The 19,690-nt window shown below is 45.8% G+C and overlaps 1 protein-coding gene across 3 annotated transcripts in view; it reads left to right on the top strand.

Annotated features, from left to right (window-relative positions):
* PTPRG (protein tyrosine phosphatase receptor type G) overlaps positions 1 to 19,690 on the top strand; it is a 750,651-nt gene that overhangs the window by 630,181 nt on the left and 100,780 nt on the right. For all 3 annotated transcript variants that reach the window (XM_033210299.1, XM_033210300.1, XM_033210301.1), the window contains 2 exons: positions 13,252 to 13,436; positions 16,542 to 16,650. In XM_033210299.1, the coding sequence (XP_033066190.1) occupies positions 13,252 to 13,436; positions 16,542 to 16,650 (294 nt within the window). The remainder of the gene's footprint in view (positions 1 to 13,251; positions 13,437 to 16,541; positions 16,651 to 19,690) is intronic.

Below are 19,690 nucleotides of genomic sequence, written 5' to 3' on the forward strand. Positions count from 1 at the left end.
ATAGGTTACTGGTCACAGGGTTAGTCCTGAGAGTCCTGCACCCACTTGATCTGCACCGTGGGGCCATATAGGCAAAAGATCTTGTGCATTCTTGGATCAGAAGGGCCTAACATAGTACCTGGTACATAGTAGGTGCACAGTCATTGCTAAGTGAATGAATGAATAAATAATAAGATAGGATAAGGCAGTGTTAGAATACAGACTTGGGATTCAAGCAAACCTAGACTCAAATCCTAGAAACCATTCACTCGTTTGTGACCTTGTTCAAGCTAATATCTAAGCTTCTATTTCCTTGCCTCTAAAATAGAGATAATAAGGCAGAGCCCAGTGGCTCACACCTGTAATCCCAATACTTTGGGAGGCCAAGGTGGGAGGATCACTTGAGACCAGCAGTTCCTGACCAGCTTGGGCAACAGTGAGACCCCATCTCTACCAAGAAAAAAACAAAACAAAAAAACATTTTTTTTAAATTTTTTTTTTAGCTGGGCTTGGTAGCACACACCTGTAGTCCCTAAGCTACTCAAGAGGCGAAGGCAGAAAGATCACTTCAGCCCAGGGGGTTTGAGGCTGTAGTGAGCCATGATCATGCCCACTGCACTCCAGCCTGGGTGACACAGTGAGACCCTGTCTCAAAAAATAATAGTAATAAAATACAATAATCACACACTCTCTTCCTCAGCCAGTGGCCTTTTAAATGAGACTGATAGTGTGGGATCTTGGACATGGAAATTACTCGGCAAATAATTGTATCTTCTTATCTGTAGGTCAGCAGTAGCTTCTTTGTATGCCCAGGACAACCTGTTATATGTGACATGATCATTGGAGAATGTATTTCGGAATAAGGGTGCCATGCCCTCTTCCTGCTAGAAATGTGAAGCCAGGCTGTTTGAATTTGTTGAAACCTTTCTAATGACATGTATAATCCTTAAGGTGGTCCACACACCAAGTCCTGTCCCCCTCCCCAGCCCCATCTTGTACTTTCCTTCCCTTGGCATCCTACACTTCAGTCCAGCAGCCATTCTGCAGTCCCAGCAGGCTGTTCCCTCTACCTGGAAGGCCCTTGTCTCACCTCAGTACCTAACTGACCCCTCCTCAGCCTTCACAACATAGCTCAAGGGTCCCTTCCCCAAGGAAGTTTCCTGACTGCCTTGACCCAGCCACTTGTTTTAGGGCACCAGTACCTTTCCTTATAGTACTTACTACAGTTGGATTTTACATCTGATTATGTGATATGTGATTTTTTTTCCCTAATATCCAGCTCTCTCACTACCCCATAAGCTCCCTGAGGGTTGAGACTGTTTTCCTTTTCTCTGTTTTTATTATGGTCACCATTGACTCCTCAGTAAATACTGGATTGGATATGTTGTTGGGTGGGTGGGTGGATGGATGGATGGATGGATGGATGGATGGATGGATGGAAATGTGGATCCATGGATGGATAGGAGGATGGATGGATGCATGGATAAATGCATGGATCCATGGATGGATGGGAAGATGGAGGGATGGATGGATGGATCCATGGATGGATTAAGCTAATGTATACATACCAGGTGGCCAGGAATAAAAAATTCTTACCAAAAGAGTTGGCACAATTGGGACATGTATTGATGTAGCCCAGGCTGGGTGCTCCTATTGGGGAGCATTGCCAGGCATCTGAAGCAGGATGTCATGCCAGTGCTACTTCCTGAAATCAGAGAGGCTCCTGGGATTGGGGAAGCCACCTTTTACTCTAACCAAAAGCCACCTTGGATGGAAGCATACATTTCAACAAAACATGGAGCGAGGGCTTTTCTGTCTGCCTCAAGGAACAGCCTAAAAGCGGAGAATGGAGCCACTTACAGTGTCAGGCACTGGTGTCAGGATGTTCTCAGGCAGAATCGTCTGTTATGGCTTGGGAGCGGTTGAGCTGATATTGGTAGCAGACTCTAGGGGTCATCTAGTGTTTTCACACTTTATAAATATTACCTAATTACTTAATCCTCTCCATCTCTAGGCAGGTAGACAGAGTTTGATCTTCAAGTCCAACTTAGCAACCTCCTCTGTCTTCTGCCTTTCTTTGCTCACTAGAAAAATCTTCTCTGACATGGGGTTTACTTGTGTGGGCACCATGGTGCTTCTGAACAGCAATCTGGAAATTAATAAAGGCCAACGGCTTCCTTACTCCCAGAACAACACACTTCCCCTTTTTCACTAACTAGCATTTACAGCCTATGAAACATGAGGCTGTGAGACATTGGTGTGCCTCTCGTTGGAGCCATAGGAGGTATCTAGCTGGGAGACAGACTATTTATCTTCCCCATTCATCCCGCTCATTATTCCTCAAACAAACACGGGTTGGTTGAAGCTGTTTTTCCTCAGGTATCTGTCCAGGAATATGGACAGAATCCTTGCTTTCCTAGGGCACAAGAAACAGTCTCATCTCCCTGCCCCTGAAGCCTGAAAATCAAAGAACAACTGTTAAGACCCAGAAGCGGGAGCCCCGCGTGGTGTCCTCTTGAGTCAAGCTCTTCTTACTCCTTCTCAGCACAGCCAGTAGTTGTTACGGTTGCTGGCTTCACTCCTGGGCAGCTCTCTTGACTGGTTTTGTGATTCCTAAGCACTGGCTTGGACCGAAATGAGTATCTTGGCTGTCACATTTCAAATCTCTGCCTGTGCTGAGAAGGCACTGCCTATATGTCAGAGACTAAATGCTGTCAGGTATTATCAAGTGCACAGAGCTATTCAATTCTTTGCTTCCAGGCTGGCACCAGGAAAGGCTTGCCAGAAGAGAAGAGCCTTCTCGGTGAGGAGTGTGCTGACTGTTTAAAACTTGGTTTTCAGCCACCAGCTGCGAAGCCTAAGCTCTTCAGAGCGTATGGACCCATTTGCCAGGGGCAGCCAAGAGACTCAGGTGGCTCAGTCCCTGCCATGTGCTGAATCGATGATTCCACTTGGGCCCACTCTCGGGCAGTGCCTGCCCATAACCTGGTCTCTCCATGCAACTGACAGGCTCCCTGGTTTCTTGGGTCGCCTTGACCAAGTCTTGGCCTGAGGGCAGTACCCAGGTGTGGGAGACCCTGAAACCATACCAGATAGGGCCATCCTTACCAAATGACCAGTTGGTTCAGATGCCACATCTGGGGATTGAAATGAGGTTGGAATCCAAACATTGGAGTTCATCCTACCACTCCACCCACACTCAGCCGGAACAGAGGACAAGTAAGAGTAGCAAGTGGCCAGGAAGTAGCGGAGATCCAGAGTTAACAGGTGAATGCCGTGCATGAGCCAGGACACGACTTTTAAGCATAGTAGGTACCAAGCCGAGCAGATTACCTGTTTCCAAGAGAAATTATTTTAAGGCTCAGATGGAAAACAAATGAGGGCACCTTAACCATTTGCATCATAATAATGTAGAATCAATTATTTCCATAAAATCCCAGCTAAAGCCATCTGTATGGGTCACTGGTGGATTTCCTGACATGGCTGTTGGAATCACTAATAAAAACGGCTCATGGGATCTTAGATCTTGGATGGTGTTTGGATACCAGTCTTGCATTGCTAAGGGCACTTTGAGAGCTCTAGTTTAGGTGATCCAGCCATTTCTTCATAGTAAAGGGGACTACAACATTATCTGAGCAGTGGGAAACAGGAGAAAAACATCGTTATAAAGGAAGGACACTGGGCATTTACCATCCTAGCTCCGCAGCCAGGTCTGTGGTTCAGACCCTCAGTTGGAGCCCTTCACTAGGGCTAGGGCAAGACGTGGGGAGAAGGTAAAAGGTCAGAAGCACCACGTGGGAAGGATGCTGTGCTCAGTTAAAATGGGATAGGTCCACTTTGCTCTCTTAGTAGGAAATCACAGCATCATGAGGTTGAAAGGGAGGGAAGGACCCCAGGGTACATGGAATCCAGCCTTCCACCCAGCGTCCAAGATGCACGCAGCTGTTATCAAGTGAGGCTGGGAAGATGCATCATCCTGAACTTTGTCACCTCCCTTAGCGCTGAGCTGAACAATGCTCTTTCCTGCACAGGACGTGGACACCTCCCTTGGCCTTTAGCTGTCAGAGGAAGAGGGATATCATGTAGAAAAAAGAATCCAAGGAGGTACGAGAGGTCAGGGAGAACATAATGTGGAAAGTCGAAACCAATGCTTGAACTGGAGAATTGAATTTCTGCCTCTGCTTTCCCAGATACTGCCTGTTTCTGTTTTCTGAGCATGTAGCTCTGTTACATGCACAGCAGAGACAGCCAACAGGATAAGAACAAGTTTTCAAATTTGCTTTCTTCCATGGTAATTGCAACACAGAGCATCTAATACTCATTTGCTTGCTGAGAAACTGAATTGTAATTCAGGGCTTGTTCATGGAAAGGGAGATGTCATTGTATTGTGTAGAAGAAAAGTCTGCAGGTAACAGGTGGCATCAGTGGAGACACCATGGATTTAAAACTTGAACGCAGTTGTCCTAGCACTTAGGAGAATCTGGGGACAACTCTGCACCAGGGTCCCACATCAGAAGACGGTGACGGGCTAGCCAGCAGATTCTGACCTTGGCAGCCAGATCCACCCCGGGATGAACCCCAGCTCCAGTGCTTCCTAGCTTTGAGAACTAGTCTTGGGCCACTATCCTCCTCATTCCCTACTGACCAGCCACACTAGTTTCCTTCCCAGTTTTCTCATCACAGGGCCTTTGTCCACTCGGTTTTTTTTCTCTCTGACACACCCAAGCCTCCTTGTTTCCTCTTTCCTCTATAAACACCTACTCATTGTTCAGATTTCAGTTCAAATTATGCTCAGTAAGTTTTCTAAGCAACTCCCCAAGTTTAGGTCAGGGTTCCTTATTAAACCTTTATACGTAACTACTAAAACGTTTTCCTTAAAAAGCATGTAATTATATATTCCTTAGTGCTGGATGGGTTTAACCATTTTGGTGCCATGGACTCCTTTAGCTTATCTTCTCACATTGATGGTTTTAGATGCTTAAAATATAATAGATTACAGAGGAAGCCAATTATCCTCAGATATTTTTGAAATATCTTTAAAATTGTACTAATTTATCTGCTTCTTGATGAGGGCATTAAATTACAAGATCCAGCCACAGATCTAAAAATCATAATGTTGAAATAATGATGAACATGAAGGAAATTTTGAAATACAACTGAGTCCTGAACACCATGGAGATTGGGGTGTCCACACAATCAAATATCCAGTATAAATTTCGAGTCTCCGAAAAGTTAATACTAAAGCCTTACCAGTAACATACACAGTCGAGTAACACATATTTTGTATGTAATATGTATTATATGCTATATTCTCACAATAAAGTAGGCTAGAGGAAAGAAAATGTTATTAAGAATATTATAAGGAAGAGAAAATGTGTTTACTGTTCATTAAGTGGGAGTGGATCATCACAAAGGTCTTCATCCTTGTCATCTTCATGTTGAGTAGACTGAGGAGGAGAAAGGAGAGGAGGAGTTGGTTGCCCTGTCTCAGGGGTGGAAATTCACTTATAAATTGACCCATGCGGTTCAAACCTGTGTTATTCAAGGGTCACCTGTATTGGTAATCACTGTAATCTGACAGGAATCGCTTTGTGATTTCTTTTGGTGATTATCACACAAGTCTTGTAACACTACTGTGGTTTGTTGCCAACATTTAAAATGTAAGGAAATGCTACATTTTAGTTAGAGATTAGTGAAAATAAAAGTGGACTTTTTTGCTACCTAAGTTCACAGACTTCGGTGAATTCTATCCAGATCTCCTAAGGACACTCAAGTTAAAACGGGAAGGAAGTTTTTTACCTGCTGGGACAGCTTTCCTCTTTTAAGCTCTTGGAGTCATGCTCCTGACATCTTTATTAGCATCTTGAAGATAGGAAAACAGTTATGGGACGGGTATGGGGCAAGTACATACATGACTGCTCCACGGAGTCCCCTGCCAACTCTGGTTCAGATTCGGGCAGATTGGGTTTCAGTCGTCCATTCTCTTCTCACTCTGGTTCCTTGGCCCAGCCCAGTAGCTTGGTGTCTCTGAAGCCCAATGTCCTCGTCTTTCATGGGGAGAATGGAGCCCAGCTCTTGGATTCAGTTACGCATTATGTGTGGGGGGATGATCCGAGATGAATGCACAGAGCCAGGCCCAGGGCATGGGTGTGGCAGCCGCAGCTCTAGCTAGAAATGATGCAGACGGAAATGCACATTACACTGGAACTGGGGTCCTGCTTTGACTCCGTCGTTCCCAGTTCCTTCCTCCATGTGGTTTGCCCGTCTTGAGCTCTTGGGCAGGGACGGGGGAGGCAAAACCCCAGGCACCAAGATTCCAGGTTTGACGTCCTGTGAGGGCTGCCGAGGAGGATTCTCTGTTTACCTAGACCTCTTTGATACAGCCCTTCAAAAACAGAGTTACTCCCTGAGGCCATTTCTCTGGAAATTTCCCCTAAAGGATTCCACATTTGAAGGTGATAAAGAAATGACAGGCATTGAAGCAGTCTAAGGCAAGGCTTGGGCTCTGTTCAACCTGACCAGTTCCCTCCTGCCTGCCAGGGCCAGGCAGTCCCCTAGGAAGAGGCATCTCCCCCACGGTCCTCTGCTGGCTTAAGCCAAGCTGTTCCCTCTGACACCGCCTCTGTGTGGCATATGATGTCACAACACCTCCCACCCAGGAAGCGGCAGTTTCATCTGTGTTAACAGGCACTGTGAAATAGTGAATCTGCACCAAATTGCTTTGTTTGAGTAGTGCTGTCTCTTTGACTCCTGATCAATATTTGGCTAGTTGCCTCGGGTGTGAAACTCCGAGGGGGCAGGTGCTGGGAGAAGGCCCCTGGAGGAACCTTTAACTCCAGATAGTTTAAGGCACTTGGAAATGACGCTGACTTTCAGACAGAGCGTATCACATTAGGTTATCTAAAGGCCCAAATGAAGAGGATGGGGTGGGGGAGGAGAGCCTACTATTTACTTGTGGAACCACTGAGAAAATATCCTTGATATTGATTTAGAGTCAGAGGACCTTGGGTGCTCTGCTAGAAGCCTCTTCATTACTTAACGAAGCCTGGGATCATAATTAAAGGTGGTTCAGAGTGAAGGCAGAAATCCTCAGAGCTAGTGACGAGCAGCACGTAGATGCCTGTGAGAAACAATCAGACCCCAGTGGGAACATAATCAGACCCCTGAGAGGGGAAAGGCTGGTGTCAGGAGGCCTCACAGGGGATATTTGTTTAGAGATCCGGGTGTGGCACCTCCTGCATGACTAAAAGGCTTCAATTTGGTACAAAAGGACATATCAAGAAGTCTGTCAGACTCCCTTTGTTAGGTGCAGTTTACAAGGACCATAGAGAAGAGATAGAAAAGTACAAGTGTTGGGCATTTGTGGTGTGCCCTCGAGAGTGCTCCTGGTGTTCATTTCAGACCGGTAGAAAACTCACCTCGCCTTGCGGGCCAGAGAGCTGCCGGGGAAGTGGGCTGAGCAGAGGCAATGGGGAGTGTTGGGGACTATGGCAAAAAAAAATTGAGTATACACCCCCCTCTAAAGGAAATTGTTACTTTCCTGCTCTAGCTCACCACTGCCATGTGTGGATGCAGGCCTAATTTTAAAGCCCATATTTATATGTAAAATATACCATTTTTTTAACACCGTGTGGGACATACAGTGTGTCCATATACTCACCATTAGGCCTGAGGCCCGCAACTTTGGGTTTACCCACAGCGTTCCCTCGTAATCCTCACCGCAACCTTGTGAGGAAGAGAATTGCTAGACCCTAGTCATCCATTTTACAGATGAGGGCACAGGATTTGTACGGGTCTGGCTCCAAAGCCCACACTTTCTATTATACCAGCTCTTCCAAACTGATCTATCAAATTCTCTTTGGCTGTGTTTGCCTGTTTCCTATTTGGACTTTTGAGGGAGGTGTTGTTTGAAAGAAGGGTTTCCATCACCTAAAGAGCAAGCAGAACTTTGGAAGCACAAGGCACAGTGGTGTCTGCTTGCTCGCTTGCCTGAGTTCTTTGACGGGTGTCTGTTTCTATCGTTGCTCCAGCCGCCAAGCATCGGTGGTTTTTGTTCCCTCTGTAGACTGAATGCTTTTCTTATTAGCAGAAGGCATGAGTTAAAGACCAGAGACAAGATCCTCAACAAATTTGAGGCTTCTGGCAGTGACCTCAGGAATGAATTGTGTGGCACTGATTTTGTACATGGAATCCTCTTCACTGGAGGACGCTCAAAACAGCGTCCCTCATTCTGTCAGAGAAATGCGAGCCCCTGCCAAGGGTACCAGTGATAGGGAGCTTGTTCCCTGCCGGGGAGATGCTTGCAGCTCAGTCAGAGGGACACAGAGGCGGGCAGGTGGTGAGGGCATAGGGTGATGGGCACCGTGAGGAGGGAAGCAGTGAGAGTACAGGAGGACACGGGTGGCCCATCGGCCTCAGAGGGGAAGCAGGGTGTTGAAGCAGGAATTTTTTCTTTTCCCTTTTTTTTTTTTTTTGAAATAGGGTCTTACTCGGTCACCCAGGCTGGAAGCAGAGTGGCATGATCAAAGTTCACAGCAACCTCCACTTCCTGGGTTAAAGTGATCTTCCCACCTTAGCCTCCTGAGTAGCTGGGACTATAGGTGTGCACCACCAGACCTGGCTAATTTTTCTACTTTTTGTAGAGCCGGGGTTTCGCCATGTTATCCAGGTTGCTTTCGAACTCCTGGCCTCAAGCGATGCACCCACCATGGCCTCCCAAAATGTTAGGATTACAGGCGTGAGCCACCACGCCCGGCCTTGAAGCCAGATCTTTAAGGGGACTGGGGTGGGGGCTGGCCAGAGATGAGTCCATGAGGAGGAAGAGGGCAAGCCATGAGGTTGACGATGTGGAAGGGATCATGTCACACAGGACCTATGGACCAGGGGAAAGACTAAGGATGTTATTCCATGTACAATCAACTTTTTGTTCATTCAGCAAATATTGATTGAGAGCCCTCTACGTACCAGGCACTGTCTTAGATGCAAGGTAATTAACCAGACAAGACAGAAAAGGCACCAGCCTTGTGGAGTTTCCATCTAGTGGGGGAGATAGATAATTACAGATCGTCGATGAAGTCAATAATACAACTCCACGTACTAGTAAGTGCTGGGAAGAATCTAAGCTCTGTGAAGGAGCAGGCCTGTCAGCCTGTGCTGAGGGACAGAATTCAGTGCCAAGAATACAGTGCAGATGATAATTGTGTTTCAAAAAAGGGCTTGACCTCTCCTTACCATCTCAGTCCAGGATCAGCACTGATCCACAGGCCTAAACTTATACTCCCCACCACCTTTTGTGTAGCCATAAGCTAAGAATGGTTTCTGTATTTTTAAATAGTTGGAAAAAAATCAAAAGAATATTTTGCAACACATGAAAATCCTATGAAGTTGAACTTGTGTCCATAGATAAAGTTTTGTTGGAGCACAGCCACACTTATTCATGTTTACATATTACCTGTGCTGCTTTGTGCTTCAGAGGCAGAATAAGTAGTGGCTACGAGAGACCATGTGACCTGCAAAGCGGAAAATATTTACTATCTGGCCCTTTACAGAAAAAAGTTTGCCATCCTCTATTCTAGGCCCTTCTAGTACTCTGCAAATGCCTCCTCCAAATTTGGCCCAGTATACCTAGAAAAAGCCGCTACCCAGGATGGGGAGTAGAGAGCAGAAGAGACACCTCTCATCAGACTGCTCTTCCTATAGCTCCTCAGCCTGCAAAGCCCTGGCCTCATGCTCCTCCTCTGATGTGGGATCAGGGACAAGCATGGATCTTTGGAGGCCGTTAAGTTACAGAATTCCCTTCCTGGTGGGTGATCCCATTAAAGTGAGGCCAGATCTACCTCCTTTGAGAGCTTAACTCAGTATTTTTTTAATACATTGAGACAGTGAGATTCTGTACCATCATTCAAGACAATGACCCTAAGCTCTACTTATTGATGAGGAAATATATCCATGAGTTGTTGAGTAAAACACAACAACAAAAAATTCCAGGGCCAGGCATGGTGGCTCATGCCTGTAATTCGAGTACTTGGGAGGCCAAAGTGGGAGGATCACTTGAGCCCAGAAGTTCAAGACCAGCATGGGCAACATAGTGAGACCCTGTCTCTATTTTAAAAATTTAAAATTAGCCAAGTGTGGTGGTACGCACCTGTAGTCCTAGCTACTTAGGAGGCTGAGGTGGGAGGATCACTTGAGCTCGTGAGGTTGAAGCTGCAGTGAGCCATGATCCAGCCACTGCACTTCAGCCTGGGTGACAGAGTGAGACACCAGCTCAAAACCAATCATTCCATTCTAGTGCCATCCACATCCTATTCTATTTCCATCAAATTGTGCGTATGTACTTTCACATGTATATAAAGCGATAACTACATGTTGGAGCCCTAGAATGTTCACAGTCGTTTTCTTTGGGCACTGAGATTTGGGGTGAATTTTTTTCTTTTAACTTTCTTTTTACTTTTTTGTACTACTTGGGTTTCTTTTTAAAAAATATTAACATGAATCATCTTAATGCACACAGAAAAACCCATCTATTTTAATTTCAAAAAATAAGAAGAATGGTTGCATCTGTATGTGGGTGACAGAATTATTTATGGGGGTATGATGTAACTGCCAGAGAGGGATGCTTCCCCGTACAGCATTCATTGCTATTTGGAGCAGGGGAATGAATGGTTGCAGAATAAGGAAGATAAATAAGAACATGGTGGGAGGTGAGAAAAGATAGAGAAGTTAGGAAATCTGACATGGTCATCATTATGGGATATAGAAGTTTCCCAATATGTACATCTCGGTTCGTTATTAGTATTTGGAACACTGGGGGTGTAGCTATTTCCTGATCTTTCCCCCGCCGCCTCCATGTTCTGTCTTGAAAAACTAGGAAGCCACTTAGAAGCTGGAGTATTTAAAAACAGTAGGTTGGCGCCACCTAGTGCCCACGTTCTGTTACTCCGCCCTCACGTCTCCGTCCGTGGAAGCCTCCCTTCAGATTCTTTGTTTGATGTCCCTGCTTTGGTGGCATTTGCGCAGCGGACAGCCTGATGCCTCCCAGGGTTTCTGCAGGGCAGTGGGAGTGCCTCACTAATTTATTGCCTCCCTCCTGTCTCTGTTGCACAAAGCAAACCTCACCTTTGGCAGTTGAAGAGCAAAAGGTGGCCTCCTTGTCAAAACCAATCTACTTTTCTCCACCAGCCAGGTCCTCAAAGCTGGGCCGTGCGTCTCTGGCAGGAAAGCCATCCTGTTTCCCAGCGCTACCTTGGGATTGGGGCTCTTGGGTAGAAAATACGGGAGTGTGGCTCCTGGTGGGCTACAGGGCATGTGTGTGGGTGGTCTTTGGAAGATGCCAGCGGGTCAGAACCAAGCTGCGGTCCCCTGGCCTGTCTCTGCCAGCACACCCACCTACTTCTTACCCGGTTCTTGCACCCAAACCAGAAGGTCCTCCTTACTACCTCTCCCTCTCCCCTGCCCTCCTTACCCGGCACATCACTAGGCCTCTGCATTTTACCTCCTAACTGTAAGCTCTAGAACCGGCCATTCCTCCCTGGTCTTCCAGCAATTGGCCATTGCAGCCCCTCCCTCACAGGCCCCTTCCTCCACACTTGGCTTCTCTGCGGCCTTCTCTACTCAGCCGAAGCTCAGGGGATCTTTGTGAAGCATCAACCTGATTGCGTCATTCTGGGGCTCAGTTCTTTCCAGGGGTGTCCAAGGACTCGTGGGAGAAAGGCCAGAGCTCGAATCTGGCTCCGAGGCTTCTCACTACAGCGACACCTGTGCCCTGCCTTTCTCTCTTCTCTGTGCCTTGCTCCAGCCCCTCAGACCTTGGTGCCAGGTCCCTTTACAGCTCCCACCCCCTTCACCTCCATAAGCTCTCAGCTCTCAGTTACATGAACCTTCCGCAAGGGCATCTTCCCTGGGTGCCAAAGCCTGAGCCACCTCTTCTCTTCCTCCTCTCCCTCCATCTTTTCCTGGAGTGCAGTATTGGCTCTGTGCGTGGGATTTTTTGGTGAGCCTCCATCTCTTACAGTGCAGGTTCTCAGCTGAAGGTGATTGGCCCCCGCAAGCAACCTTTGGCAATACCTGAAGACATTTTTGGTTGTCACAAGTTGAGGATGGGGAGCAGGGCTACTGGCATCTAGCAGGTGGAGGCCAGGTATACTGCTACACAGGGTACAGGACAGCCACCACGAGTAAGGCATTGTCTGGCTCAAGAGGTCATGGGTGCTGAGGGCGAGAACCCCTGCCCCGGACCATCAGCTCCATCAAGGCAGGGAACACGGCCACAGGGGCCTGGACACCTCTGAGAAGGCACACATTTCCAGCTGACTAGATCGGACCTGTTGAGCATTTGTATAACTCATTTAGACCTGTTAAGGTCTCAGCACTTTCATAGGTTTGTCTGTAAATAGATTTAGATCCACCGTGTCCCTTAAACCTCTCAGCCCCAAGGAATAAGATGAATTAGCCTGACTTTTCCTTACACCCCACGTCAGGATAATTACACAGGGTTCTGCTGTTCCAGAGAAAGTCATCCTTGTGTTATGTGACTTTGCTTTAAAATTACTTAAAGTCTCATTATAAATTTATTTATTTACACTCGGACCTGTTTACAATAAGATTTCTTCTACAGTTTTAGTTAGCACACTCCACTAGTCCAACGGCCTGCCTTCTTCAAAACGGCCATCATGAAAAAAAAGGCTGATGACCATGAGGCTGAAGGGGACACACTGATTAAGAATCTTTTGGAGACAGCTGGGGAAATTTGAATATGGACTATATATGAGATAATAGTATTGAATTCATGTTTAGTTTCTTTGATATGAAACTGGTATTATGGTTACATAGGAAAGTGTCCTCAATCTTGGGAAATGCAGGACAGAGTATCTAGGGTACAAGCGTCAGAATGTTGCAGTGTTTACTGACATAGCAGAAAAACAGCTCTGTGTGTGTGTGCGCATGTGCATCTGTGTCCCGTGCATGTGTGTGTGTGCGTGCATCTGTATTCCGTGCATGTGTGTGTGCATCTGTGTCCCGTCCATGTGTGTGTGTGCGTGCATCTGTATTCCGTGCACGTGTGTGTGTGCATCTGTGTCCCATGCGTGTGTGTGTGTGTACAATGTTCTCCCCCTCTTTCTACACACACAGTGTTAAGAGGACCCAGGAGAAGGGAGCATGGGTGCTTCCTGTATTACTCTTTCAACTTTTTGAGGCTGTAGTCCTTAGAGGCACGGATTGAATGGCACATTGTTCTGAAAGCTCCCTGAGCTGGGCCCTGTGTATCTTTAGTTTGCAGCTCTCCACCAATCCACATGAAGGTGCAGCCTCTGAACCAGACGGCACTGCAGGTGTCCTGGAGCCAGCCAGAGACCATCTACCACCCACCCATCATGAACTACATGATCTCCTACAGCTGGACCAAGAATGAGGACGAGAAGGAGAAGACGTTTACAAAGGACAGCGACAAAGACTTGGTATGAAGCCCCTGCTCTGATTTGGGGTACATGCTGCAGAGAGAGACTCCTGCTGCATCTCCCTGCCAGTCACTGCACAGTGTGCCAGCTCTGTGTCATCTGTCCTTACACCGTCTGGTGAACATGGGCACTGCCATTGCTGCGCTGCTCGAGAGTGCCAGGGAGGACAGCAGACGGAGCCTGCCTGGGTGCCATCCCGACCTTACACTTAACAGCTATGCAACCCGGAGAGCCGGTTCATTTCTTTAGATTGGGTCCTTTAAAACTTGACTGCTTTTCCTTTCATTGTTAACAAACAGCCTCAATTAGGCCCTTTTCACCTGATGGGATTATCAATGGGATTATCATAAATACTAAATGAGCTATACAAGTATTCAACAGGTCCTATATAACTATATCAATATTAGCTATTATTTATTACAATCATTCTCCTCTTCCTCTTCCCCTACTAAAGCTATTGCTGCTCACGTCACCACCACCACTGTCCACAGTTGCTGCCGCTTCCCGTTGTCACAGTTGTTCTGCCTTACACATTTGCAATACCTGCCAAACCCCTGCAGCTGTGTAATATTTTCTCTCTTTTCTCAGATACTCAAATACTATACTATCCGACCTCACTTTGAGCTACACGTGCCTAATTCAACGTCTCCTCTTAAAATTTACATAAATGTTTAGTGTCCAGCACACAAGGCCCTTCAGAAGAGATGTTTGCAGAAGCCATCTCCTTCCCTATAAAAGCAGACTCTCCACAACTACTGTCTTTAAGTCTTTGCCTAAAAACTCAGGGTGACATATTTGGTTTGAAAGCCTTGTGTTTATTGTTAACCAAAGGAAGGCTGTGGAATAATGAAACCCGTAATTGTACATGCACATGAAAAATGCAATAGCACCAAGTGGGATTCTTAATGACTGTTATCACTTTTTTCCTCCCAATACAGAGTCCTCCGGGCCCATTCAATCAGTTATAGAATAATACTTTTCATAGTTCTTTAGATGAAGATTCTTTTACTTCATTTCCATTTATATTTTCAATTTCCCCACTAGACATTGTTATCTGGGTCACATTAGGGAATGATGAGCTTTGTGAAATCAGAGAGGAATCTATTGAAAGGCACCCAAGGTTATGATGTATTTTAACCTTTCTCTTGTCACAACTGGAAGTCCATAAGGGATTTTTCTCTTTCTGAAGTGAGGATGGCTTGCATTAATCAGCAGAAACCATCTAGGCACTTATGCAGTTTCTTGTTCTAAGTGGAAAATAATTAAACATGCAAAGATGAATAGATACCGTCTTGGAGTGAATTCTAATAAATCCCTGCATAGATGGAGTGAAGATTTCGCTCTGAACAGAAGATGGGGTCAGAGGTTTAGAGAATGAAACATAAATTAGTTTCAGAGAAAGAGAGAGATATAGAGAAAAACATGCATTGACAGCAACTTCTTTCTTATAAGAATTTCTAGGGCTGGTTATTTTCTTTAGGGATACACAAAATTAATTTTTCTAATTCCTCAACGAGTGAAGAGTGCTGACTTAGTGGCAGCAAATCTATTCTCCAACTCATGGTTATTGTGGCCTAGAAACCTGAAAGTAATGCATATCATTTGAGCAGCATTTTCTAGCGGGCATCCGCCTGCCACGTCTTCACCACAAACCTGTGGGCAGGTGTTATTGCCTACCTTTTCCAAATGAGATAAATGAGGCTTCAAGTTAAATACCACGGCCCTAGCCTACCCCTCTCACTAGGAAGCTGCTTTCAAGGCAACATCAGCAGGTATGGCCACAATAACATGTTAATACCAGTTCAGAGGTTTTCAGTAGCTACGTCGGGAAAACCCACTCCCACTCGGTGGTTAAGCTCACAGAGCTGCTTCTATAGTTGGCTCAGAATACATGCTTTGATGATAAGACAACTCATCTACTAGGAAGAGTCTTTGAACATCAGTTGCTTTTCTTGTTTCTTTAGGAAGCAAGTACTGCCCGCTTTTTGGGTAGTTTACATTTTCTGATTTTTAAAGGTTGCCAGAATGAAACTGTGAGGAAGGGGGACCTGGATTTGGCTGATGTTTGACCAGAAGTTGGCAAACTTTTTTTCTGGAAAGGACCAGATTGTAAATATCTGAGGCTTTATAGGTCATGCAGTCTCTGGCATAACTACTCAACTCTGCCACTGTAGAGTGGAGGCAGCCATATACCTACATAAACAAATGGCCATGGCTGTTTGCCAATAAAATTTTATTTATAAAAACAGACAGTGGGCCACAGCTTGCCAACACCCCTGTGTTAGCCAGGTGGCATTCTTTCTGTTGCTTGGTGTGTTCTACCTCTGAGCAAGGTTTGCTGGGCCTGTGTTACATACTTCTCACAACCACCTATGAAGTAGCTCTTCCTCTCCCCATTTTATAGAAGATAGCAGAGGCTGCAAGAACTGGCTCAGAACCCCACAGCTTGTGAGTGGTATGAGGAGGCCATGTCCTCTGCCTTCTAGCCTGGTGTTCTTCCTTGCATCATGCCCCGTACTCTGCGTAATACAAAGACAGTGAGGCCTTTAAACTGTGAAGAAACAGACGTGGGTGGGCAGGGTGGCTCATGCCTATAATCCCAGCACTTTGGGAGGCTGAGGCGGGCAGATGATCTGAGGTCAGGAGTTCGGGACCAGCCTGGCCAACATGGCGAAACACTGTCTCTACTAAAAATACAAAAATTAGCTGGGCTTGGTGGCAGGCTCCTATAATCCCAGCTACTCGGGAGGCTGAGGCAGGAGAATCACTTGAACCTGGGAGGCGGAAGTTGCAGTGAGCTGAGATTTCACCGTTGAACTCCAGCCTAGGTGACAGAGCGAGACTTCATCTCAAAAAAAAAAAAAAAAGAATGTTACTCTTTCCTGTGTCCTGCACATTTCGGTGTGGAAAACAGTTCCCAAGGAAGTTCATAAAAAGATTCCCAGGCAGGATCCAAATGGTCTTTCCTTCCAAAGTGAGCCTTTGGTCAGCAGGGAAGCATCACGTCTGTCAGGCTTTGCCAGGGCACTCAGGTTTGGCTTTAGAATGCAAAGTGTGCCCTGGCCTTCAAAACGAACTCACTGCCTTTTCCTTCTTTACCTACAGAAAGCCACCATTAGCCATGTCTCACCCGATAGCCTTTACCTGTTCCGAGTCCAGGCCGTGTGTCGGAACGACATGCGCAGCGACTTCAGCCAGACAATGCTGTTTCAAGGTAAGGCTGGCTTCCCCTCCTGTGGCCTGGGGCACTCCTGAGACTCTCTCCCGATGCTTTCTGCTTCTTCCTGCTCAGGTGCTAGGGAAGAATACAAGTCTGGCCAAAGAATCAGTGTAGGGTTTTAAAGTCTATGCAGGAAGCCCTAGTAATTTAGGTATTTTAGGCTGGAGGTTTTATAGGCAGAAGAGGGGAGAAAAAACAAAGCATTTTTGATTGTTTGTTTTATTGTTATTTTCCAACTGTGAAGAACCAAGTACTTGGGCCTTTCTCTCAGTCACTGTCCAGCGCTGTGACAGATCACAAAGTCACCTCCAAGTTGTACCGTCGAATATCCTCTTTGCCTTTCTAATGTGATTCAGTTAGCTGGTCTCTCAAAAACTGCAGCCCAAAACAGCTACACCTCACTCTTCTGACTTGCAAGCCACACAGACAAGCCCCTATATGCAGGATCCTTGAGATTCCTGGATCTAGATAGATGGTCCTGATGATTTAGGGACTAATAGAAAGGTCCAGGGCCAGAACGAGGGTAAAGCAAGTGGGACATTTGCCTTTGCTCAAAATTTTAAGGGGCACCAAAAAAATTGAGTGATCAAGAGACATAACATTTTAATGGGATGTTTTTTAAAAGAAAATAGGCCAGGTGCGGTGGCTCATGCCTGTTATCCCAGCACTTTGGGAGGCTGAGGCGGGTGGATCACGACGTCAGGAGTTCGAGACCAGCCTGGCCAACATGGTGAAAACCCTGTCTCTACTAAAAAAAACAAAAAGTAGCTGGACGTGGTGGTGGGCACCTATAATCCCGGCTACTCGGATGACTGAGGCAGGAGAATCTCTTGAACCTGGAAGGCGGAGATTGCAGTGAGCCGAGATCGCACCACTGTACTCCAGGCTGGGCAACAAGCGTGAAACTCCATCTCAAAAAAATGAAAATAAAATAAAATAAATACAAAAATAAAAATAAAAGCAAAATTAATGTAAAAATCTCATGAATAAAATATCTGAATTTTAAGTAGAGATAAATAGGATACACTATGTCCTACTTGCCCCAACCTAATCCCAGTCCTGGTTCCAGTATTATTTAGGCAGCTACAGGCTATAGCCATGGGCCGTAGTTTGCTGATTTGGTTTGATGACCGGCCTTAAGACCAGCATGGAAGTAGGGACTGGGGTGCTGGACTCTGCTCTGCCAGCCTGAGGTCCTCTTGAATCATGTCCTTGACTTCTCGGGTATCTGTCAAATAAGAAACCCACACCAGGTTAACCAGGCCAGTGGTGAACCCTTTTTGACTTATGGATCTGATGAAGGTTTGGACATTTTCCCTACAAAGTGCCAGAATTTTGCATACAATTGTGGGGGCCCAGTAAGGCATGTGAGTTGTGGACCAGCAGCAGCAGCAGCAGCAAGATCTCCTGGAAGCCTCATTTGAGAAATGCACATTCATGGGCCCCTCCCAGACCAACTGCATCAGAATCTTACCTGGGGCGGGGGCCGTTATCCAGGAATCTGAGCTTTCACAAGTTGGCCCTGATGGCCCTGGGAACTGGCAGGCACTGTAAGGGGTTCTGGAGTAAGGACCTCTGGTCTGAGTCCTGGCTGCCTCTGAGAAGCTGCGCAACTTTGAGAATGTTTCTTAACTGCTTGAACCTATAGTTTCTCAATCCAAAAAGTGGCAGTATCTGTAGTACCTACCTCACAGGGTCTTTGTAGAATGATGCGGGGTAATGTATGTTAACTCATTCACATAGTGCTAGTTACTGGCACCATGTATAAATCTCCGCCTTAGTATTAGTATATAAAAATAATAAACAATAAACCTAGGATTAGAAGCCCTCCAGCCTAGATTTCCTCCAAGGGTCCCTTCTGGCTTGAACATTTTCCATTTAGTATTTAAATATTCTTTGCTAATGTTCACATTGATCTCATCCTTCCATTTAAACTAATGGCAATGAGCATAGCTGCATTTTTTTCATAAATAAATCATGCTCCCTGTGTCCACCTTTCCCATGAACATATTGGTCTCTTTCCCTGTGTTGAGGAAGGACTGCAGGCTACGGCCAGGTCTGTGCTGGCCTAGGGGAGAAAGAAAGAAGCCAGACCGGGAGCTTGCTGAGGCTGGGGCCCTGGAACTTCGGACACATAAATCATGATTAGGCCTCCCATGTGCTCCTTCCAAGAGCCTAGGATCTGTAGAACTGCCTTACCTGATTAATAGGCCCCAGAGCCCCCTGGCTTCTGCATGGACTTTGAAAAATTAAATGTTTATAATATAATGTAATTCAAAAAGGCCCTGTCAGCTAGTAAGTTCAAAGCATGGAATAGTTTAAATGTCTGATCACAATGACTTGCTGAAAATGGCCAGTGTCTCCTTGTCTACAGTCTTTCTTGGCTCAGAGGTGGACATGAGTTTACTCATTACATGTATTTGTGTTTATCCCTCTATGTTGACAAGGGGGCAAGTTTTAAAATGGAAAGAAAAAAGATAACTCCTTTTTCAGAAAGATTAGGTTTCTCAATAATAAATTTAATCTGGCTTGGGAACATTAGGAAGCCACATGGAATATTTACCATATTATAGTAAATATAACACTATTTAGGTTATATGTAACATTACAGTAAATATGTTTACCTTACTGTGGAAGATATAGCAATAATAATAGCAAGCAATATTTGTAGAATGGCTCACAGCGACAGAGCATTTTTACATAAGTTATTTCATCTGAACATCACTTCATGGCAGCTGGTGCAGTAGGGGTTATTTTACAAACAGGAAAATGATGGCTTGGGTGCAGGTGACTTCAGAAAATCTCTGCTGCTAAGTTGAGTTGGGTTTTCTTATCGCAAAGCCCAATCACTAACACACAGCAATGGCCTACCCCAAAGAGTAAAAATTACCAAACACCCGCAGTATTCAACAAAAGGATGAAAATATTGATTAGATATTCAAAGCCTTTTTGCAGTTCTCAACAGTCATGGAAAATGGGGATTTAGAAGCTGCTGCTTTGAGCCACAGACCCATCCGTGGCAAAGCCCATGGAT

Source organism: Trachypithecus francoisi, unplaced genomic scaffold, assembly GCF_009764315.1.
Source record: "Trachypithecus francoisi isolate TF-2019V2 unplaced genomic scaffold, Tfra_2.0 Lachesis_group0, whole genome shotgun sequence".
In the NCBI taxonomy this organism is placed as follows: Eukaryota; Metazoa; Chordata; class Mammalia; order Primates; family Cercopithecidae; genus Trachypithecus; species Trachypithecus francoisi.